The 25415-nt window shown below is 41.6% G+C and overlaps 1 protein-coding gene across 1 annotated transcript in view; it reads right to left on the bottom strand.

Annotated features, from left to right (window-relative positions):
- chrnb5a (cholinergic receptor, nicotinic, beta 5a) overlaps positions 1 to 25415 on the bottom strand; it is a 164966-nt gene that overhangs the window by 60568 nt on the left and 78983 nt on the right. Inside the window, exon 2 of the mRNA XM_028806029.2 lies at positions 10509 to 10654. Coding sequence (XP_028661862.2) covers positions 10509 to 10654 — 146 coding nt within the window. The remainder of the gene's footprint in view (positions 1 to 10508; positions 10655 to 25415) is intronic.

Raw genomic sequence — 25415 nt, 5'->3', positions numbered from 1 at the left:
GGTCACACAGTCAGTTAGGATAAAGTGTTTTGATATGCCTTCCATATTAAAATATAGCATCCATCTTAAAAGTATAAAAGGGTTAATAAATGTCAGAAACCTGTTCGGGGATATCAGGAAACAAGATAAAGGTCAAGTGAACACCAAAGATGAGAATGATCGGCAGATGTCCTGTGAACCATAAAACTGGGCAGTTGTCACATACACAGAGATTTCCAGAGTAATCTATACTAATAAAAGGCAAAGCCCTCACTGACTGACTGACTCACTGACTCACTCATCACTAATTGTCCAACTTCCCGTGTAGGTAGAAGGCTGAAATTTGGCAGGCTCATTCCTTACAGCTTACTTACAAAAGTTAGGCAGGTTTCATTTCGAAATTCTACGCGTAATGGTCATAACTGGAACCTGTTTTTTGTCCATATACTCTAATGGAGGAGGCGGAGTCACGTATCGCGTCATCACGTATTACGCCTCCTACGTAATCACGTGAAGTAAAAACAAGGAAGAGATTTACAGCACGAGTCAAACGCGGGAACGAAGGTAAATGATGTTAATTGTTGAGTGTCTTTTAATACTGTGTAATTGTTGAGTGTCTTTTAATACTTTGTAAGCATACATATTAACAGATGTGCAATTAAACGTGTGCATTTGCGGGGTGATTTCTCAGGCTTAAAGCTCGAAGTAATCACTCGAGTGAAGGCAGCTTCACAAAAAAAACAGATCCTTAACAAACTGTTATTGGTATATTTTCCCTCAATTTTAAAAGGTTTTCTTTTCTTCTTAATAAAAATTTAAAAGCAGAACTTCGCCGGTGCGAACCGCGGGGATTTGAGCGACTGACGCATACAGACATATTCATGAGTGCAGGTACTTCGGAAAGAAAGCACTGTGTAAACCTAAAGTTTAAATTAAGTTCATAGACCTACAAAAGGTTGCCATTGATTTCAGGCAAGATTGCTTTTCTCCTGTACAACTATACGTTGCATTCTCAAGAGTGTGCTTGCACGGCTTGGTCATATTACAACCGGAGTGCTGAACTGACAACGTGATATACAAACAGAACAATCGTAAAAACAGGATTAAATAAAAAGGCTGCTTCCATTGGCAAAGCAACGAAAAAGGAAGACCTTATATGACGTTCGTTTATAAAACAGCGGAGAGGCTGTGTGAAGTCAGCTTCACAAAAAAACAGATCCTTAACAAATTGTTATTGGTATATTTTCACTCAATTTAAAAAGGTTTTCTTCTTAATAAAAATTTAAAAGCAGTACTTCGCCGCTGCAAAGCACGGGGATGTATAGATAGATAGATAGATAGATAGATAGATAGATAGATAGATAGATAGATAGATAGATAGATAGATAGATAGATAGATAGATAGATAGATAGAGATATATATATAGAGATATGTGTATGTATGAAGATATGTATATATGTGTATATATATGTAGATATGTAAATATGTATATGTATATATGTCTGTATGTGTGTGTGTGTATATATATATATATATATATATATATATATATATATATATATATGTGTGTGTATGTATGTATGTGTGTATATGTATGTGTATATATATGTTGATATATGTATATATATGTGGATCTGTATATGTATATATATATGTATATATGTAGATATGTGTATATGTAGATATGTATATATAAGTATATATGTTTATGTATATATATGTTTACATAACCTCTTTAACACACTACTTCTCTGCTGCGAAGCGCGGGTATTTTGCTAGTATCTAAACTAAAGAACAAGGACACAATGGAGAAAAACTTTTGCTTTGGCTGGTTGTGTTCTTATGCTAAACACCTTGTGTCTTTTAACCAATCAGAGTTTGATATGTAAGCATTAATCAACACGGTTATGTAAATTCAGTTATCAATAAGTATGAACTTCTGCTTCTATTCTGTCATCATTCTGTAACAGACTGTTGTGAATGATGGTACTGCAAGAGAATATATGGTACAGTGAACAGCTTTTCTCCTACCTGATTACTGACTCAAAAGGTTTTTATTTTTTTGTCTTGTTAGAGGATAAGTGTCATTCTTTAATTAAAATGTTGATTTCTACCATAACTTTCTGTCTCGATGCTCAGTACAGCATTATTCTTGATGTTCTTGCAAAGTAGGCTGGTTCAATAGTACTTCATGAGAGTAGCAGGTCAGGTCAGGTTGGGGAGTATGCACCAGTACAGCGCATTGCCGTACCCACCACATGACGAAACATGGGTAACTGCTGGGCAATCCCCCCAGGTAGACATGCAGTCCAGTCCCACCCTCTTGAAATGACCCTCTATCTGCTGCAGCCAGGTGTTACGTGGGCATCCCCTTGGCCTGGTCCAGTTACTCGGGCCCTCAACAATGAGGATCCTGTGAGCCAGATCACCCTCAGGGAATCGCAACACATGGCCGTAGTGCCGTAACAGACACTCCCTCACAATGCAGGTAATGTGCCTCATTCAGGACTCCATGAGCAACACAAAGTCAAACCAGCGGTACCCAAAGATTCTCCGAAGAGACACAGCACTGAAGGAGTCCTGTCTTTGTCTCAGGTCACTGTATAGTGTCCACATCTCGCAACCATAAAGCAAGACAGGAAGCACCAGGACTCTAAAGACTTGGACCTTCCTCATTTTGCTGAGATATTGGGAGTGCCGCACACCCCTTTCCAGTGACTTCCAGTCTCACTAAAAGAAGTGGGAGTTCAGGGTGTGGTGTGTAGATGAGTGCAGAATTGGCTCAGGCACAGGAAGCAGAGGGTGATGGTGAGAGGAACCGATGTTAAGAGTGGTGACCAGCAGGGGTGAATGCTAGGGGCTGCTGCTATTTTTAATATATATAACTGATTTAGTGGTGGGTTAGCACCCTGCCTGGGATTGGTTCCTGCCTTGTGCCCTGTGTTGGCTGGGATTGGCTCCAGCAGACCCCCGTGACCCTGTGTTCGGATTCAGCGGGTTGGAAAATGGATGCATGGATAACTGATTTAGATATGAATATAAGTAACAAGCTGGTTAAGTTTGCAGATGATACCAAGACAGGTGGATTAGCAGAAAATTTGGAATCTGTTATATCATTACAGAAGGACTTGGACAGCATACTGGCTTGGGCAGATTTGTGGCAGATGAAATTTAATGTCAGTAAATGTAAAGTATTACACATAGGAAGTAAAAATGTGAGGTTTGAATACACAATGGGCGGTCGGAAAATCAAGAATACACCTTATGAGAAGGATTTAGGAGTCATAGTGGATTCTAAGCTGTCGACTTGCTGATGGTGTTCAGAAGCCATTATGAAGAAAAACAGAATGTTAGGTTATATAGCGCCTTGATGTGTGGAGTACAAGTCACAGGAGGTTCTGCTCAAGCTTTATAACACACTGGTGAGGCCTCATCTGGAGTCCCGTGTGAAGTTTTGATCTCCAGGCTACAAAAAGGACACAGCAGCACTAGAAATTGTCCAGAGGAGAGCGACTAGGCTGATTCAGGGGATACAGGGGATGAGTTATGAGGAAAGATTAAAAGAGCTGAGCCTTTACAGTTTAAGCAAAAGAAGATTAAGGGGTGACATGATTGAAGTGTTTAAAATTATGAAGGGAAATAGTCCAGTGGATCGAGATGGTGACTTTAAAATGAGTTCATCAAGAACACAGGGACACAGTTGGAAACTTGTTGAGGGTAAATTTTGCACAAACATTAGGAAGTTTTTCTTTACACAAAGAACACAAAGACACTTGGAATAAGTGACCAAGTAGTCTGGTAGACAGTAAAACCTTAGGGACTTTCAAAACTCAACTTCATGTTTTTTTGGAAGAAATAAGTGGACAGGACTGGCGAGCTTTGTTGGGTTGAATGGCCTGTTCTCGTCTAGAGTGTTCTAATGTCACTGTCGAGGTAAGTAAACCTCTCGATGAGGTTGACACTCTCTCCACAGACAGACACACTGCTGACGGCCATGCCCAAGAGGTCATTAAAGGCCTGGATCTTGGTTTTTATCAGGACACTCGGAAGACCAGACATTCAGACTCGTCACCCCGATAAAAGTCTCCATTGACTCCGTTAAAATCACAGCATTGTCAGCAAACTCAAGATCAGCGAATCTTTCTTCACCAACAGATGCTCCACAGCCTCTGGACCCCACAACCCTGCCCAACACCCAGTCCATACAAGCACTGCACAGAGTAGGAGCAGAACACACCCCTGACGGACTCCAGAATCAACTGGGAAAAACACAGCAGTTCTGCCTCCACTCTGCACAGCACTCACAGTACCAGTGTACAGACTGCCCATGATATTCAGCAACCTCGATGGAATCCTGCAATGTCTCAGGATGTCCCACAAGGCAGCTCAATCAACTGAGTCAAATGCTTTATGAAAATCGACAAAGGCTGCAAAGAAACTTTGTCAATATTCGCGTTTTTGAACGCATCCCGGCATTGAGATTCTCATGAGAGTCGCTCTGAACATTATCATCACTAGGGGGCTGTTTTGTCTTGGTAGAGTAATATATGTTGCTCTACTTTCCCCTATTGTAATATTAATATGTAGCCTTAGAATGCCTAATCTCACAGACTTACCACTATTTATAAGGTATTATCCAATTTACTAACCGAGAATGGTAAACCGAAAATGGACGCAGGGACCTGCCCATGGACGCAGGAGACATAGTGCGCAGGCGCCACACAAAGCCCCCCCCGCCCCAGAGTGAAACGGGAGAGACTACGAACCATCTGACATGCCGCAAGCAGGATAAAGCGAGGTCAGAAATAAAAGACAGAGTAGGAAACAAAGTAAAACGTCATAAAGAGGTTAAAGAACGGGGCCACACACATGGAGAGCAGGTTACAGATGATGAAAACTGGAATGCAACAGTTTCAAAAAAACCTAGGCACGAAACACATGCACAGCGAGATACAGAATATAAAGGCAGAAAAAACGACAGTTAAACGTCCACACCACACAGCGGAGGCAGACCCAGAAGGTGCAGGCGCCTACATCGCGCGTCGGAAGGCGCAGGAAAGTACGAAAGGCAAAGGCGCCTGCACAGCATGGTGAAACCCGACATAATACGGAAGGCGCAGGCGTTGCCGCCATATTGTGAGTGGCACTACTGTGTAGTGAAGGCGCAGGCGTCACCGCCATATTGTGCGTGGCACTACTGCGGAGTGAAGTTAGGAATAATGTGCTGCTTGGGATCGTACAAAACGCCGAATGCGACCCAACGTCTGAAACTGCGGAGGCAAAGCAGGCACTGGTTCAAACTGAATGAGCTCGACTGACGGATATACGCCTACAACGCGCGTCTCAAACCACAGAAGCAGGGCAAGCACGGGTTCAAAATAACGCAAGCTCCTACAACGCGTGTCTGAAACTACGGCTGCCCAGCGGGCACGGGTTCAAAACGCCGCGGGTAGGCGAGCGAAGCAAGCTGGGGGCGAAGCCCCCTTGTTTTATATAACTTATCCCCATCTTCCCTTCTATATCTATAACCTCAGGCAATTAGATGTAGTAAAAAGACAAGCAGAAGTTAAGTTACAGTTTAAACAATGTTTTATTGAAAATATTCATAAATAATAGCAAAATGCAAAGTATATTTGAATATTGGCAACCATACAACCTGATTAAATGGTGATATGTAGTTCATGCGGCACTCAGACTTGTAGTTACTTAAATGTCTCTAGTTAAGGCATCATTGGTGCTCAGCTTTCAGCCACATGTCTGTTCAAAATGGCTGCTGAGCTGTGCTCTTCATTGTGTTGTCTTCATCATCACAGGTTAGCAAGAGAGATGCTTCTTTCAGATGTTGGTCAGTAAGAGAGAGATACTGAGGTTAAGCATATACATTTATAGATGTTCTGTCCAACCCCGAGAGCCAATAGGACATCATGGTACTTAAAGGCCTCTGAGACAAGCCAATTCCAAACAGCCATACCTCAGACCAATGGGGGAATACAACATCTTAACACCTGCCCCCAAACCATATGTTAAAGTACACCTTAGCCTACTTGCGGGGGGGTAGAAATGACTTTAGCAAAGAAACACTCGGCAAACTGGTTTAAGACACATCCCCCAAATCCTGTCGTAACATTCAAACAGACCCATTCCTAAGGGGGGCTTAACACTAAATTGTCTCACTGCCTTGTCTCTCTTCTCCCCCAGACATCCTCTGTTCCTGTTGGGGCTCCCGCTCCCAAAGTGCACCCCTATGAATAGCAAAATTTTCTATTCTTTTAATTGAGAGACAGAACTGTCCCCTCCGACTACACACATAGTTCGATTCACTCCTGAAAGAGACTTATGTTTGTTTGAAGTGTCTGAATAACATTTCTGTCTCTAAAATCTCCTGTGTATCTGTGCAACTCTGTGACCCAAGCGTAACAGCGAATGTGGATTTCACTTTCACCAAACAACAAATCTTTTAATTCTCACAGACATGCCCCTTCATTGGGAAGAAACACTACTTTTCCCTGATGGCAACAATAATTAGACAATCTACCAGGGTGGGCCATTTATATGGATACACCTTAATAAAATGGGAATGGTTGGTGATATTAACTTCCTGTTTGTAGCACATTAGTATATGTGAGGGGGGAAACTTTTCAAGATGGGTGGTGACCATGGTGGCCATTTTGAAGTCGGCCATTTTGGATCCAACTTTTGTTTTTTCAATAGGAAGAGGGTCATGTGACACATCAACCTTATTGGGAATTTCACAAGAAAAACAATGGTGTGCTTGGTTTTAACGTAACTTTATTCTTTCATGAGTTATTTACAAGTTTCTGACCACTTATAAAATGTGTTCAATGTGTCAGGTCCGAGCATTCCTAGATGAACAGTTTCTTGGAAAGTGGATTGGTCGTCGTGGGCCAGTTGAATGGCCCCCAAGGTCTCCCGATCTGACCCCCTTAGACTTTTATCTTTGGGGTCATATGAAAGCAATTGTCTATGCTGTGAAGATACGAGATGTGCAGCACCTGAAACTACGGATACTGGAAGCCTGTGCTAGCATTTCTCCTGCGGTGTTGCTATCAGTGTGTGAAGAGTGAGAGAAGAGGGTTGCATTGACAATCCAACACAATGGGCAGCACATTGAACACATTTTATAAGTGGTCAGAAACTTGTAAATAACTCATGAAAGAATAAAGTTACGTTAAAACCAAGCACTTGTGAAATTCCCAATAAGTTTGATGTGTCACATGACCCGCTTCCTATTGAAAAAACAAAAGTTGGATCCAAAATGGCCGACTTCAAAATGGCCACCATGGTTACCACCCATCTTGAAAAGTTTCCCCCCTCACATATACTAATGTGCCACAAACAGGAAGTTAATATCACCAACCATTCCCATTTTATTAAGGTGTATCCATATAAATGGCCCACCCTGTACAAGTCTCCGACTTAATGTTTACATCTGAACAATATATTCAATCTCTTTTTGCTGTTCTGTTATTTCACCAAGTAATAATTTCAATTTGTTTGCACTAATGCGATCTTTACTATCATTTTTTTGAGACTCAAATTTTTGTACCTCCATTATCTCTAACCTGCTCTGCATGTGTACTGCGCCAACGTTTTTGAATTCTTTATGACATTCTACTACAGGTGGCGCAGTGGTAGTGCTGCTGCTTTGCAGTAAGGAGACTGTGGAAGATTGTGGGTTCGCTTCCCAGTTCCTCCCTGTGTGGATAGCACTTTGAGTACTGAGAAAAGCGCTATATAAATGTAATGAATTATTATTATTATTACTTTATCATCTATTCTTTGTCTTTTATTTCCGGCCCCAGGCATGGTTAAATCTCTTGGCACAAAGTCTCGTCTTGCGGGACGTGAAAGTGTCTCTCTCAGAAAGTCGCGTCTCGTCTCTCTTCCCAAGATTTTTTTATTATAATGGAGGGAAAGCAGGAGACAGAGCTGGAGGTGGCAGAGTTAAAGATGCTAAGATTTGCATTGGGTGTGACGAGGATGAATAGGATTAGAAATGGGGACTGTAGAGGGTCAGCTCAAGTTGGACGGTTGAGAGACAAAGTCAGAGAGGCGAGATTGCGTTGGTTTGGACATGTGCAGAGGAGAGATGCTGGGTATATTGGGAGAAGGATGCTAAGGATAGAGCTGCCAGGGAAGAGGAAAAGAGGAAAGCCTAAGCGAGGGTTTAAGCATGTGGTGAGAGAGGACATGCAGGTGATGGGTGTAACAGAACAAGATGCAGAGGACAGAAAGATATGGAAGAAGATGATCCGCTGTGGCAACCCCTAACAGGAGCAGCCGAAAGAAGAAGAAGAATGGAGAGATCGTCACCATCATCTATGCAGTGAAGTCCTTGCATCACTATCAGAAAACTACAAAGCTTCATCAGGATTTCTAGGGAAATTACAAAACATCTTCATGAATGCCATTTTGCAGATTTGGGTGTTGTGTAATCATGACATCCTTCATTCTAAGAAGTGTAGGACACTTTAGTACATTAGAACAATCTAGACGAGAACAGGCCATTCAGCCCAATAAAGTTTGCCAGTCAACAAAGCCCGCCAGTCATAACTGCTTCTCCTCTCCCACTCTGTGGTAGAACAAATTATTATTGTAGTCGGACTTTTAGTACAATTCCTAGGAGTAATTCTGAGACAGGGCGGCACGGTGGCGCAGTGGGTAGCGCTACTGCCTCGCAGTTGGGAGACCTGGGGACCTGGGGACCTGGGTTCTCTTCCCGGGTCCTCCCTGCATGGAGTTTGCATGTTCTCCCCGTGTCTGCGTGGGTTTCCTCCGGGTACTCCGGTTTCCTCCCACAGTCCAAAGACATGCAGGTTAGGTGGATTGGTGCTTCTAAATTGGCCCTAGTGTGTGCTTGGTGTGTTTGTGTGTGTCCTGTGGTGGGTTGGCACCCTGCCCAGGATTGGTTCCTACCTTGTGCCCTGTGTTGGCTGGGATTGGCTCCAGCAGACCCCCATGGCCCTGTGTTTGGATTCAGCGGGTTGGGAAATGGATGGATGGATGGATTCTGAGACACTTGATAAATATGAACACAGGTCTCCATTCAAATTCACGATTTCTGGCTTGAAAAAGGCTGATCACTCACAATCACCAATCAACCTAACAGAGCTTGAGTAGTTTGGCAAAGGACATTGGAGTTAAAAGTGCAGTGTTCAGGTTTGCAACGCTCATAGTGAGAGAGACAAAGACCTGAGCACAAAGATTCAGAACTCTCATGGCTGCCAAAGATGCTTCTACTAAATACTGACTTTTTTTTTTTGTTTTTATTTCGCCTTATATAGTTTCTTGTATTAGGAGTTTGTTAATTTTCGCATACCCTAGGGGTCAGAGCGCAGGGTCAGCCATTGTATAGCACCCCTGGAGCAATTACAGGTTAAGGGTCTTGCTCAAGGGCCCAGCAGAGTAAGATCTCTTTTTGGCAGTGACGGGGATTTGAACCGGCAACCTTCTGGATACCAGCACAGATCCTTAGCCTCAGAGCCACCACTCCTCAACTATTTTGTATTTTAGATTTAAAATTAACTAGCTGAATGTAGTCTTCGGGACTAAAAACAACGCAAAGATGCCCTAGCAGTTTTACAATTTTTGCAAACTCTGCAACGCGTTAGCTTACTCTTAAGAATTACCACCCAGGGCAGAGGACGTGGACCCACCTGTGCTTGCTGCCCCACTGGGCTTTCGTAAGAGGATCCTGGCAGTAACATCTCTTAGCCATCCTATTAATCTTTGTCTTGAGAAAATACCTCCAGGTAGACAATGTTTTTAGTGAAAACTTCAAGCCTTGCCCTCCGTTGCTGAGGTGTTTCACTTGCACGTTGTTGAGACGAGGCGTTTGGTTCGTTTCGGCGTTGTGTCTCTTCATCTGTGTCATTAGCACGATGATGATGTTGTTGTTGTGCGGCGGTATTTGCTCTACACAGGCCTTTCATAGTGAGAACTGAGGTGCGTGCCAGTGCCGAAAAAATGTAAAAGTGCACACATGCGCCATCTAGTGGCTGTGGTTGAGCGTGTGCTGAGCAGACTGCTCCATAACAACACAGGTCTTTCGTTTATATACGTCTAATTTAAATCCCTTTGTAGAGGTCTGTTTTCACTTTAAAAATTAGAGTTTTTATCTGTTGATCAGTTTGAAAAACATTCAATTAAATGGGTGTTGCATAACAATAAAATGTGGGGGTGAATACTTTTTATAGGCACCGTAGATTGACTCTTAAACAAAACATGCATTACGATGACAGAAATATTTCACATATCAGCAACAAATTGAAATCCAAATTATCAGTAACAATAATAAACAATGTACTGTAATGTTATGCTAATTATCCTGTCAGAAGATGTCAGACTTGATAAAAACAGCATTATGGAGATTCACGACAGCTGCTCATATTCACCCTTTTGAAATAAAATTGAAATAATGAGATTGAGCAGCAGTATTAAAAATGATAGCAATTAAAGTTTTTTATTTTTGTTGTTTTTTACTTTAAAGGCAGAATGAAGTACTTACCACACTTATAAGTTGTGACAGGGACACTTGAATTGCTATTGTCACTAGCTGGCTTTTGTTTACTGCCGGTCTAATGAGTTTGTTATAATTTTCTGCACTCAGGAGGTAATTAACTAGCCGTTCTTCCGCATCAGCAGCGAAGGCATCTACAAACCAGACACAAAAAAAAAGAAAGAAAATTACTATTTGATAATAATAGCATATTAAGTTCTTTTCAAGGATCTGTAACATTATGTTAATTATTCATATTAAAACATTTTGCAATTACATAAAATGACATTCTAGCAATATTTTTGTTTTGGCTGAAAGCTAAATAATGTCTTTTTTATTATGTCTATTATGAATTATATTTCAAAATTCATGGAAACAATTAAAAGAAAAGACGCATTCTGTTAAAGTTAACACAGTCCATGCTGTCATCGACCACTAGTATCCACGGGACCTCAGGTGAAATCTTGGGGTGCCAACCGGGTATGTATTCAGAATATAAGTTTAATATGTCACTGTGCTCTGTGCAAATATTTTAAATATGCTTTTCTTTTCTGGGTGGCACGGTGGTGCAGTGGGTAGCACTGCTGCCTTGCTGTTAGGAGACCTGGGTTCGCTTCCTCGGTCCTCCCTGCGTGGAGTTTGAATGTTCTTCCCGTGTATGCGTGGGTTTCCTCCCACAGTCCAAAGACATGCAGGTTAGGTGCATTGGCAATCCTAAATTGTCCTTAGTGTGTGGTGGGTGTTTGTGCCCGGGGTTTGTTCCTGCCTTGTGCCCTGTGCTGACTGGCATTGGCTCCAGCAGACCCCCGTGACCCTGTGTTAGGATATAGCAGGTTGGAAAATAAATGACTGACTGACTGACTTTTCTTTTCTTCTCACATGTACAGCTAACACAAAGTCAGGTTTAGTACAGGGGTCTAGCATTTAGAAATGCTAGGCAAGCCTTTTAAGACAAGACAAGTTAAGGACAACTGCGAAATGGGCAACGTGCAATATTTCTGTGTGTCAAAGTCAGCATGAAACTGTATCCTCTGTGCCTTGTTTGGGAATGGCATGATTCACCGAAGTGGAAGCCTGCACATAAACGAAGAGTATAAAGCCTTGGAACATTTCCCGGCACACCTTTGAAGCTGATGGACAGATGGGAGATAACGTCATCCGATCCGGAAAGTCCTTCCAACACAGTGCTGAAAATGGCAGACTGTATATATCAGGCCCCCACTTCGGTGATGGTTTTGTCATTGGCTTCCTTCGTCTGTTATGCTGCATAAACCGTTATTAAAGAAAGCTATGTTATTTCTCCTAAGTGATTTCTTACCGCCATATCACTAAGGGAGGGGTATCGCCTTTTTATATTATATCTATATAGTTTCGGGTTATGTAACATGCCACAATTACAAAAGAACTTATTCCAACAATTGGAGTTAGCACCCCCTACTGGATACACCGGGTTGCCCCATTTACTTCTATCATACAAGTATAAAATAACAAACGTGCAATGGCACAAAAACAGAACAGAAATCAGTAAAGCTGTTGACTATTATAACGTTTCCTAATTAGGTTTGTCAGGCTTGTCGTCCTGGAGGTGGGTCATCTTCCAAGTTCAGTTAGCGGAAAGGGCTTTTTAGTTGCCCTCACTGAGTGACTTCTCTGGGGCTGTGGGTGGAAAAGGAGACAAGATGCATAGCGAGCGCACCCCTTGCTGTCCCTGGAGCTGGGAAGGTGACCCTCTGACAAGCATGCGTGACAATGCAGATTTTTACGTTTGTCACAATAAAGAAACTTTAAAACCTTGAAAAATGTTAGTGACAGCATCCCCTCTCACCATAGCAGGTTATCACATATCTCGATTGAGCCTGTGAGGAGATCCTCCGACACCTTATTAATTCTTTGTCATTATGAATAATTGAGTGTAAAGTGGCACATTTACCCATTTAAAATTAAATCTACAACACCATAATGTGCAGAAAGTGAAGGGGTCTGAATACTTAGAATTATTTAGTGCCTTCAACACCATTCAACCTCTGCTCCTTAGGGACAAGCTGACAGAGATGGGAGTAGATTCATACCTAGTGGCATGGATCGTGGACTGTCTTACAAACAGACCTCAGTATGTGCGTCTCGGGAACTGCAGGTCTGACATTGTGGTCAGCAGCACAGGAGCGCCGCAGGGGACTGTACTTTCTCCGGTCCTGTTCAGCCTATATACATCGGACTTCCAATACAACTCAGAGTCCTGCCACGTGCAAAAGTTCGCTGACGACACTGCTATCGTGGGCAGCATCAGGAGTGGGCAGGAGGAGGAGTATAGGAATCTCATCAAGGATTTTGTTAAATGGTGCGACTCAAACCACCTACACCTGAACACCAGCAAAACCAAGGAGCTGGTGGTGGATTTTAGGAGGCCCAGGACCCTCATGGACCCCGTGATGGTCAGAGGTGACTGTGTGCAGAGTGTACAGACCTATAAATCAGTGGCATAGAGTAGTGGGGGCGGCAGGGGCGGCTCGCCCCGGGCGGCACTTTAAGGGGGCGGCAAAATTTCACAATAAATAATAATAATATCTTGTAAAAATTTGAACCATACCTAAATAAGGGGGCAGCGGAATTTTCCTCCACCCCGGGCGGCTGACACCCACACTACGCTACTGCTATAAATACCTGGGAGTGCAGCTGGATGATAAATTGGACTGGACTGCCAATGCTGATGCTCTGTTTAAGAGAGGACAGAGCCGACTATACTTCCTTAGAAGGCTGGCGTCCTTCAACATCTGCAATAAGATGCTGCAGATGTTCTACCAGATGGTTGTGACGAACACCCTCTTCTATGCGGTGGTGTGCTGGGGAGGCAGCATTAAGAAGAGAGACGCCTCACGCCTGGACAAACTGGTGAGGAAGGCAGGCTCTATTGTAGGCATGGAGCTGGACAGTTTGACATCCGTGGCAGAGCAACGGGTGCTGAGCAGACTCCTGTCAATCATGGAGAATCCACTGCATCCACTAAACAGTGTCATCTCCGGACAGAGGAGCAGCTTCAGCGACAGACTGCTGTCACCGTCCTGCTCCACTGACAGACTGAGGAGATCGTTCCTCCCCCACACTATGCAACTTTTCAATTCCACCAGAGGGGGTAAACATTAACATTATTCAAAGTTATTGTCTGTTTTTACCTGAATTTTTATTACTCTTTAATTTAATATTGCTTTTTGTATCAGTATGCTGCTGCTGGAGTATGTGAATTTCCCCTTGGAATTAATAAAGTATCTATCTATCTATCTATCTATCTATCTATCTATCTATCTATCTATCTATCTATCTATCTATCTATCTATCTATCTATCTATTATATAGTGCCTTTCATATCTATCTATCTATCTATCTATCTATCTACTTTTTGAATCCGTGTATATCTGTTAGTGCCAATGGTGAAAAGCAAGTATTGTATAGAATGTCTTGGAAATCAATAGAATGTGTGACGTTTAAAGGCAAAGCATGAAATGTCTGTGTTACTTTAATATGTTATGTACTTTCCCTATGCATTGTGTATAATATTGAGGCATTAAACAGAACGACAAATACTGTTTAAGCAAAGTATGAAAGTGAGTCATGAAGAGGCCTTTATTGAAAAAACGTATATGAAAATGAAAAATGACATAAAAAATAAAGTACAGGACCTTTTGTTGCAACAAGGAAGGCTAGAATGGCCTTTACACTCAGCTGACAGAATATAGATATTGTACATATTTAATTTTGTCATAAAAATATTTTGTAAAATTGAATAATTATAAAGCACACCAGTTCAGGTCAGGTCAGTTTGAGGAACCTGCACTGGTACAGAGTGTTGCTGCACCCACCACACGATGAAACAGCTCGGGATCCTTGTTGGCAACCCCACCAGGCAGACACGCGGCCCAATCCCACCCTCCGGAAATGACCCTCTATCTGCCGCAGCCAGGTGTCACATGGGTGTCCCCTTGGCCTGGTCCAGCCACTTGGGTTCTCAACAATGAGGATCACCCTTGGGTAACTGCACCACATGGCCGTAGTGCTGTAAATGATGCTACCTTACAATGGAAGTCATGTGCCTCATTTGAGACTCCATGAGCAACATAAAGTCAAACCAGTGGTACCAAAGGATTCTCAGAAGAGACACAAAGGAGTGCAGTCTTTGTCTCAGGTCACTGGACAGCGTCCATGTCTCGTAACCATATAGCAAGACAGGAAGCAGCAGGACTCTAAAGACTTGGACCTTCGTCCTTTTTGCATAGATATCAGGAGCGCCACACACCCTTTTCCAGCGACCTCATGACCCGCCATGCTCTCCCAATAAATCTACTGATTTCATAGGAAGAGTCACCAGAGACATGGATGTCACTGCCAAGGTGATTAATTAGAGGAAACATTGCTCACTAGCAGAAGTATTTTATACTTTGACGATTTGCCTTTTGGCATTGTATAGAATGCCTAGGAAATGTTTGAAAATTTTCACCTTTTCATATTTTTTTTAATCACTTCATATTTTGACATCCCATTTTCAGTATTCTATAGATTTCCTAGGAATTATATACAATGGCTAATTTCACACATTGATAGTAACATATATAAAAAAATAACTTTCAGGTTCTGAATTTCTGCTTGTTCTTAGTTTTAATTTTAGCCTCCTTGTTTACAAAAACGGGTCAAAACTGTTAATGTTTTTTTCAACATGTCACACAAGTGTGCCTTTGGGACAGCTTAAAGGCTCTGGTGGTGGTGATTCAACGTTGATCCACAAGGTGGCGATGTATACTAACGCCTCTGGACCCACCTCTTCCTGTCTGGCCTGCACTTAACAGTCATCATGAGTATTGATGAATTACCATAGACTAGTAGGACACAGAAAAATTCCTGTTATTTTTGCAGTAGATTTTACAGGGTGATTCTAATGGGCAGGGCCCTGAATTATGATGTGTTATGGTCTTAATAATGAAGTAATCCAAACGAAATAAAGATCACAATATTCCTGGATAAATGGATGAGTGAAGATTATTTCCAGCCAGATGGGTCAACCTGTCATATGTCAGCTCGCAGCATGGCACAAATTGAATCATTTTTTTTGCAATCGGGTCATTTCAAAGTGACTATGGCCACCTCGTTCCCCAGACCCATCACCTCTGGATTTCTTCCTTTGGGGAGCGCTGAAAGGAAAAGCATACATGAACAAGCCTCGTACACTGGAACAATTAAAACAAACAATTGAAGAGGAAATTGCTGCCATCACCCCAACAATGTTTGCAGATACCTTTGCCAATATGGAGTTGTGTGTTGATCTATGTTTGCAAGAAGAAGGCGACCAGGTCTATCAAGGTATGCACTGTATTTATTTTGTTTCTATTGCTTCATTATTACACGGGTAACATATCATAACTCGGGGCCTCGTCCATTAGAATCTCCCTGTATTTTATCTACAAGATGACAAGCATTATTCAGGCCTAACACTCCATATCTTATCAAAATCGGTTAACCCACATACTGCTCGGGATTAACTGTTGTCATAGATGGCAGGGGATATTGCCTGGCCGGGACACCTCTGCCTTGGAAGGACTGGGAGAGCAAGTAAGGACAGAACATCATCTCCCCTAGAATGCTAGATAGCAGCCCCCCTGGATGGTAGCAGTACCTCTGACTCCTGCAGGGCTTCATGGGAATTAGAGTTTGTTACAGCCTTGTTGGGATCCGGGGGGCACCACCAGGGTGTGCTGCAACTATTCCTGTGCCCACGTGCGCGTTTTTTTCTGCCACACCCGGAAGTGCTGCCAGAAATAGGTCAATGAGCACCTGGAACACTTCCGGGTGACCTATATAAGGGACCCTATTCCAGGAGCCAGAGTCGGGAGGAGTGGAGAAGAAAAAGAGGAGAAGAGTATAGTGTGTTGTAATTGTGCTTATTGGGACTGTGTTGTGCCTGTGGGAAACGCTTTCCCCGTGAAGAAAATAAAATAAAACATTTGTGTTTTTATAAGTGTGCCTCCCGTATCTGTCTGTGTCGGATTGGGTGGCTGGCACACCCTAGCGGTCTTATCACACTGTATTTATATAGAATTCCAAGCTCAAAAGACCCTGAAGGTTATTTATTTAGTAGTTTTATGTGTAGCGCTTTTATAATTACTGTGTAAACGAGTGATTGTTTCTCGTTGCATCTGAACAGGTAATTGCTCTGTAAGTTCGTTATACATGGTATAAAGACAAAAAAAGGCTTCTAATTCTATTTCATGCAAGTCTAACGTGACCATACGTCCCGTTTTCAATGGGACCATCCCGTTTTTAGATAGCCTATCCTGTTGTCCCCAAGCACAGCTCTGCGACACCGAAATGTCCTGTTTTCAGAAAGAGAGCAACCCACTGTAACAATAAATCAATAATTTCAATAAAAGGTGCGAAAAATCAAAATATCCAACGATAGCGCCTAGTAGCGCGGCGATGACGGCATGCGCAATACGTCTCACACACATGTAACTCCTTAGTTGCGAGTACGCGTAGACAGCTTGCTCATCTTTCTTGATGATTGATTATTGTTTTTTTATCAACGTGTGTTATTGTTACTCCATTCGTAATTTAATGGCAAAATTGCAAGAAAATGGCTGCAGTGGTGTTGACGCATAATATATGAAATCTACAGCTGCTGAGTTCTATAAAATAAGCAAAGAACATTTGGAGCAGTGGATTTTGTTCTGTGAAGAATTAGAAATATTTGAATGGGCGAATTTAACCAAAATATCTATGTGGGAAGAAATTCAAAGTGTAATAGATGTATTGATTGAAAAGGGATTTATTAATTGTAACCAAGATACAGAAGTATTTGATGAGTATTCATATTACACTGCAAAAAGTGACAGAATGGAAAACTGGGAATGTTTCAACTGAAAGTCGTTGGGTGGAATTGTTCAAACACTTTCACACCAATAATTTGAATCATACGAACTTTCGTATAATTATTGAATATATTTTATGTCTGCCGGGCACTAATGCACCCGTAGAAAGGGTCTTTTCTCTTATGAATAACTTGTGGACGAGCGAAAAAACACAGTTGCAAGTTGTAATTCTTAAAGCAATGTTAATTACCAAAGTAAATTTTTTTAAATCCTGCCAAGAATTTCATTCTTATTTGAAATCAACACCAAATATACTTAAGCAAATTTGTTCTTCAGAAAAATATAAGACCACATAAATTATTTATTTTCACATGTTCATTCCTGTTCTTTTCATTAAGAAATAAAAACTATGAAGATATATGCGTTTTCTTAAATACACATACTATTACCTAAAAATTAGTAGATGTCCCATTTTGAGGAAAAAAATAAATAGTCATGCTATGCAAGTCTCACTGTCTGTCTGACTTCTCTTACTCCCATGATTCAAAACCTAAATTTACTAAACTTACTAAACATATTCATGATTTAACAACAACAATAACAGCATTTATTTCTATAGCACATTTTCATACAAATGATGTAGCTCAAGGTGCTTTACAAGATGAAGAAAAGAAAAAAGAAAAATATAAAAATAAGATTAGACAAAACTAAGTAACAATGAATTAAGTGAAGTCTGATGGCCGGGAGGAAAGAAAAAGCAAAAAAATAAAATTCCAGAGGGCTGGAGAAAAGAAAAAAAAACAAAATCTGCAGGGGTTCCGAGGCCATTCAAAACCTCCGACTCTCAGGTTTCCACCAATAATTGCTGTCTACTACTGAAAGCCATGTTAGCTGCTCTCAGACTGAACATGAACAGTGACTTTACAGCATATCCACATTAGGTTTCTGAAAATTGCATTTATTTTTAGGCTTTTAGGCAGATTAACATACAATCCAGTATAATGGGTTATTAATGAATCACCGCTGAAAAATTCTAACCTCAAAACCATCTAATTACTCAAGACTATAATTTCATACCAAAGCAGTACTATTCCTTATTTGAATAAAATAAAACCTCAGTATTACATGTAGCAAACTTCACTGTTAGGACCATTTGAATCTTAAAATTCTTATAAATTCCTCCACAGCTGTAGAGTTTTAGGTTGCCATTTCACAGTAGACAGATGTTTGCCTTCAAGCAGAAATTTGTCAGATATTAAGCAAAAGCCCGGAAAAAGAATCGGCCCATGACTCAAAAAGCCAATCAAGCATAAATATCTCCAAAGTTCTTTCCAAGTCGCAGCCACTCATCAGAAATTTGTGTTGTCTCAGCAGGGAACAAAATCATTCTAAATGAAGCACGAGTCTTTGGATTTTATGCCAAGAGAACTTACTGAGACCCTAGAGCTAATTTTGACATTTTCAAATCAAATGTTAGATTTCGTTGAAGCAACTTGGGACATTTGCAGGTGCTGTTTTCGTTAAAATTAACCATAAAATGGAGCAACTGAATTGCTATATAGAGAGGTGGACAAATGGTACCCTTACAGCTCATTGAAAAAGTGCTGCGTGCTTCCTGATAAATGAGCAGCAAATGTCCCCCTGTGTACCTTTATGCCTTTGATGTGTCATCAATTAAAGCAAAGCAAGTGTGACAAGAGGTCAAGTGTTGCTTATTCTACAAAGATATTCTAAAATGGCCTGGACACATTTTTGGGACCCCTAGAAAAGATCCTAAAAAATTGGATTAGAGGAATTTACTAGCTCTTTTCTTGAATTCATAATACATATGTCTCCAATCGTGCTGTCAGTCATTCAGGAGATTTAAATGAACAAAAGTTGTCACTTTGCTGTTTGGTGTCATCGTGTGTCTCACACTGAACATGGACCAGAGAAAGCAAAGGAAAGAGTCGTCTCAGCAGATCAGAAAGAAAATGATAGACCAGCATGTGAAAGGTAGAGGCTGGAAGACCATATCCGAGCAGTCTGATGTTCCTGTGACAACAGTTGCAAATATTATTAAGAAGTTTAAGGTCCATGGGACTGTAGGCAACCTCCCTGGATGTGGCCTGCAAGTGGAAACTCGACCCCAGAATGGACAGTAGGATAGTGAGAATAGTAGACAAAAAGCCAAGGACAACTTCCAAAGAGATACAAGCTGAACTCCAAAGTCAAGAACTTCATCAGTGTCTGATCACACCATCTGTCACTTTTAGTGACAGTGGGCTCAATGGAAGAAGACTCAGGAGGACTCCAAATAAAACAGCTAGTCTGGAATTTGCTAAAATTCATATTGATGAGCCACGATACTTCTGGGAGAATGTCGCTTGGACAGGTAAGGCAAAACTGGAGCTTTTTGACAAGTCACACCAGCTCCATGTCCACAGACTAGAAAATGAAGCTTTCAAAGAAAAGAACAGCAGACCTGCTGTGAAACATGGAGGAGGCTCAGTAAGGTTTTGGGGCTGCTTTGCTTTGTCTGTCATGGGGTGCCTTGAGTTTGTGCAGGGGAGAATGAAATCTCAAGACTGTCAGGACATTCTGGAGTGAAACGTACTGCCCAGTCTCAGTCACAGGTCATGGACCCTCCAACAGGATAAGGAGACAAACCCACTGTTAACAGCCCCCAAGAATGGCTAAGAACAAAACATTGGTCTATTCTGAAGTGGCCTTCTAGGAGCCCTACTTTGAATCCCATCGAACATCTATGGAAAGAAGTGAAACATGTAGTCGGGAGAAGACCCCTTCAAACCTAAAACATCTGGATAAGTTTGCTCAGGACGAGTGGGCCAAACAACCTGTGGACAGGTGCACATGTCTCAAGGAGATCTCCAGGAATCGCTTATCCGCAGTGACTGAAAACTCTAAAGGTTGTGCAACAAAATACAAGGCTAGAGGTCCTATCATTTTTGTCCATTAACCCAGTAACGGCACACTGCACGATAAAAAACTAAGCATTCCTAGTTCTCATCCTCTCTCTCTGTATGTTTAGCATTCGTTTGCTCAGAGGTTGATGCGTTTGTTGCTTCCTGAGCAGCTCTTCTTTTCTCCACCCTAGCAGGCCGCTTCTTCTCTTCTTTTCACATTAAAACTGATTAAGTCAGTGTTTGTGTTGCAATTACTTAGTACGTTTCTTTAATTTTTCATTTAAGCTGGCACTTAAGTCTTCAATCTGCCTCAAGAATGATTTAAGATATGAAGAGGTAGGGGAAGTGACGGCGAAGGTGGTAGGGAATGAGAACGGCGCCCGTACACATTTGCCCCACGGCCGCCCTGCTGCCTGCTACTGAAAGTTGATTCTACAATAAAATTAAATAAAAATAAAAAGAGGAATAACCTTGGAGGTCAATCATCAACTGGAAGTAGCTGTCATGTAGTATATGTGTACTAAATTTCAGGTTAATTGGTCAATCGGTTTGTGAGCCACGGGTGATTTATAATCCTGGACAGTCAAACGAACAGCCACGGTAGCGTATTATATATGAAGCTATTTAAAATTGAATCAAAACTCTAAAGCAAAGTTGGATTTTTGTTAAATACGGAATGAACATTATTGAATACCAATGACTTTCATCACTTTCAGGATATTTCAGAGGCCATTTTGGGTTCTTCTTTTCTTGTGTAGGGGTCCCAACAAATCTGTCTATGTCTGTATGAGTGTTGGTCAAAAACTACAAAGTATTTACTTTTGTAAGTATTGCTGCAGCCAACCCTGTAAAAGTTATTATTTAGCGAACATTTTTATTTACCATTGCACAATAAAATCAAAGTTAGTAATTAAGAAAGATTTGGTTTTTAGTTCTTCGGCCAATGAATTTAGGAATCAAACGGCCAATTTTTGCCTTTAACGGAACTTACCCTATGTGGTTTGTAGTAATGGCTAACATTTTTTTTTACATTTTTTTTCTTGTAAAATGAAGGTAACAAAGTTTCTGATAGAGCGGGCATCTATTGAGACCAGCGCTGGACCACCATAAACAATATAAAAACATCAGTGAGAAATATATTACATTACTCTAGCTGCATACTCCACACGTGAAGTCATCCAGTCATATCTTCTCACTGGGCAGAATGCATGCTTTTATTTTTTGTTTGCTATAGTATTGTTAAATAATTACTTCCAGAAAACCACAGCAGTACACGTGGAGGAAATGTGTATACATAGCATTGAGCTTTTGAATTGAAGACCCCCAAAGCCCAGGGTTAGCATCATCAGGATAAAACCATAAAAACAAGCAGGAAAACAGCCCTAAATGCATCCCAGGATACCATAACAGATCCATTCCAATATGCTCTTCAGTGAGGATTCTGCAAGATCTTGATAGCTAGTTGACACCAAGCTAAATTTACCATATTCCCCAAACCAATAAAAGAGGACAGAAAAATTATAAATAAGATATCGGGTGGGCCCCCCTTGCCGTTTTTCTCCATATAAGAGCTTTGGGAGCGGGGAATGATTCCATAATGTCCATGGCATAACATCTGAGAACCACTCATCTGTGGCACCATTGTTACAGGTTCATCTGATTTTTGTTGAGAATCTTATGGTAAGTAAAACTTTACAAAAAGTTTAAAAGTAAAGTAAAACTTTCAAAAATAAAACTTTACAAAAAGGAGATGAAAAGTAAACCTGATTAAGAGTAATGGGCCGCAGTGTGTAAAACCCAGACAAACTGAAAGCTTTATAAAATCTGCCCAGATGTCCAGATAGTTCCCTAAAAAGAGAACATTTCCAGGGAAACCCGGACATATGGTGACCTTACACCTAGCTCAAAGACAAGCTCTCAGAGCACATCATATACCTGCAGCTGAAATCCTCGTAGGTTCATCAGAACCTAAATTAAGTCAGTGTTTGTGTTGCAATTACTTAGTACATTTTCTTTAATTTTTCATTTAAGCTGGCACTTAAGTCTTCAATCTGCCTCAAGAATGATTTAAGATATGAAGAGGTAGGGGAAATGATGGCAAAGGTGGTAGTCTACGCAGTGGTGTGCTGGGGAGGCAGCATTAAGAAAAAAGACTCCTCATGCCTGGACACACTGGTGAGGAAGGCAGGCTCTATTATTGGCATGGAGCTGGACAGTTTGACATCTGTGGCAGAGCGATGGGCGCTCAGCAAGCTCCTGTCAATCATGGAGAATCCACTGCATCCACTAAACAGTGTCACCTCTAGACAGAGGAGCAGCTTCAGCAACAGACTGCTGTCACCGTCCTGCTCCACTGACAGACTGAGGAGATCGTTCCTCCCCCAAACTATGCGACTCTTCAATTCCACCTGGGGGGTAAACGTTAACATTATACAAAGTTATTGTCTATTTTTACCTGCATTACTATCAATCTTTAATTTAATATTGTTTTTTTTATCAGTAAGGTGCTGCTGGAGTAAGTGAATTTCCCCTTGGGATTAATAAAGTATCTATCTATCTATCTATCTATCTATCTATCTATCTATCTATCTATCTATCTATCTATCTATCTATCTATCTATCTAGAATCATGGAAACTGTCATCAGTAGTAGACATGGATGAACATCCCGCTCCTTCTTTGTGCTTAACACTTGTCTGAGGAGGAGGAGGAGGTTGGGAGCATGTGACGATTACAGTGCGTTGCCACCACACGACAAACCACCCAGATTGGAATCCAAATGACACCTCAGAACAGGGTGAGGTTTTTTTTTTTACAGTGGCTGGAGTGCCAATCCTGCCACCAACTCCCAAGGAGGACCTGATTGCAGGGCTGGATGCAGATTAACATCCTACCTAGGATGGAGCAATTGTAGGGTAAGGGCCTTGCTCAAGGGCCCGACGGGGTAGAGTCACTTCTGCTATTTACGGGATTTGAACTGGCGACCTTCCTGATGCTGGCACAGATCCCTAGCCTCAGAGCCACCACTCCGCTAAGCAGCCACTTGTCTGACCATTTTTGAAACTCTCAGTCTTCTTGTAAACACTCTCCACTTGTAAACAACAGTCTCCAAATTACACAGAAACCCATCTATGGATTTTTGTCCCCTGAAACACCTTCAGCCCCTAAGAAGTAGATCCCTGCTCGCTGTTCTTCATTGGTTAAAGTGGAGAGTGGAGCATCAATATTTACTCCTAGAAAACTGACTGATCAAGGTGGAAACTATGTTTCCAGAAAAAGCATGTGACAAGTGGTCCGTGGCACTGTGCTGATTTTAAATAAATAATTGGGCTCCGTAAGAGTGCAGACTCTAGTTGGGTGCAAGCGCCCTTCGCTCAGATCACGAAGACAAGCATGAGTGAGCGCGTCAGGCAGGCGTCTCATTAATTCCTAGAAGGGTGCGGAACGTTCGTACCTGTGCACCGTTGGGAGCATTGGTATAAGAGGAGCCTGCATGGGATGGAAGGGGAGAGAAGAAAGACAGAATAGAGGTATAGAGAGAACAGCAGTTTGGGTGGTGTGGCACGATGAGCCAGCCAGGCTAGGTTGGAAAGGCTATGCGGTTGTTGGCCCCGCAAAACAGAAAAGGATTGGTGCTCTAGGGGCGGATCATGCCCACTGAACAGATGTAGTGGAGTGGGGGCAATCAAGGTGGCATCCTCTCTAGGGATCTGAGGTATGCCAGAGACAACCAACCCTGAGTGGTCTGGCTGATAGCCAAGATGGGGGTCAGGTTGGTGAGGACCATGGTTGCTGAAGTCTCTGCCAGCTGAGCAAGCATTGGGTGAGCTGGAGAGATGAAGAGGGAGTTGTGATGGACTCGTCTATGACTGGAAGGAACATTTACCCGTTGACTATTGGTTTTTAGTCTTGCTTTTAAACTTACAGATTTTCCCCGTTTTATTGGATTATTTATTTACTGACTGATGAAGATCTGCACTGTACTGTTTTGGACACTGTTTTGTGAATTGTTTGAATAAAAGCACCAAGGCACTTTTTTCACATCTACCCCTTGCTATGTGTGTTGTGTCATCACCTGCTGGCTCATTCTTCAGGTACATTATCGGCAGTGGTGGGTTCAAGGGGCTCCCAGGATGGAACAGAAAGCGTGGAGCCGACCCGCACCATCACAAAGCTGTATACCTTATAGGCAATGCGGTATGGGCTTGAATGTAGTTAACATTTGGCTGCTGCCTTCAATCTACACAAGTGACTAAAGTGAAATCTCACTGCATTCACTCTATCACCCTCTACCATATTGGCCTCCCAGTTACTTTCTACCAAACTGGCCTCCAAGGTATAGGACCTTTCAAGTGTCTCCACATCTCTACAGGTGCTGACCCATTGTCTACTCTATAGGCAAGTAACAACAACAACAACAACATTTATTTCTATAGCACATTTTCATACAAATGATGTAGCTCAAAGTGCTTTACAGGATGAAGAAAGAGAAAAATAACAAAATATATAAAAAAAATAAAACCAGGCAATACTAATTAACATAGAATAAAAGTAAGGTCCGATGGCCAGGGAGGACAGAAAAAACAAAAAACAAAAAAATTCCAGACAGCTGGAGAAAAAAAAATCTGCAGGGGTTCCGAGGCCACGAGACCACCCAGCATCTTATAGGCATTCTACCTAACATAAATGACCTCACAATCAGCAACAAGAACATACCCTCAATATGAGTCATTGCCAACCTCGGCTAGTTGAACAACAGATGTACCACTTTATTTTGTATCATTGTTGTGGTGTGAAATTTTGCATATACAGTTAGGTCCATAAATATTTGGACAGAGACAACTTTTTTCTAATTTTGGTTCTGTACATTACCACCATGAATTTTAAATGAAACAACTCAGATGCAGTTGAAGTGCAGACTTTCAGCTTTAATTCAGTGGGGTGAACAAAACGATTGCATAAAAATGTGAGGCAACTAAAGCATTTTTTGAACACAATCCCTTCATTTCAGGGACTCAAAAGTAATTGGACAATTTAAATAACTGGAAATCAAATGTTCATTTCTAATACTTGGTTGAAAACCCTTTGCTGGCAATGACAGCCTCAAGTCTTGAACTCCTGGACATCACCAGATGTTGGGTTTCCTCCTTTTTAATGCTC

This window comes from Erpetoichthys calabaricus, chromosome 7 (assembly GCF_900747795.2).
Source record: "Erpetoichthys calabaricus chromosome 7, fErpCal1.3, whole genome shotgun sequence".
NCBI lineage: Eukaryota > Metazoa > Chordata > Cladistia > Polypteriformes > Polypteridae > Erpetoichthys > Erpetoichthys calabaricus.
Note: the sequence above shows the minus strand (reverse complement) of the source record. Positions and strands in the feature narration are given on the sequence as shown.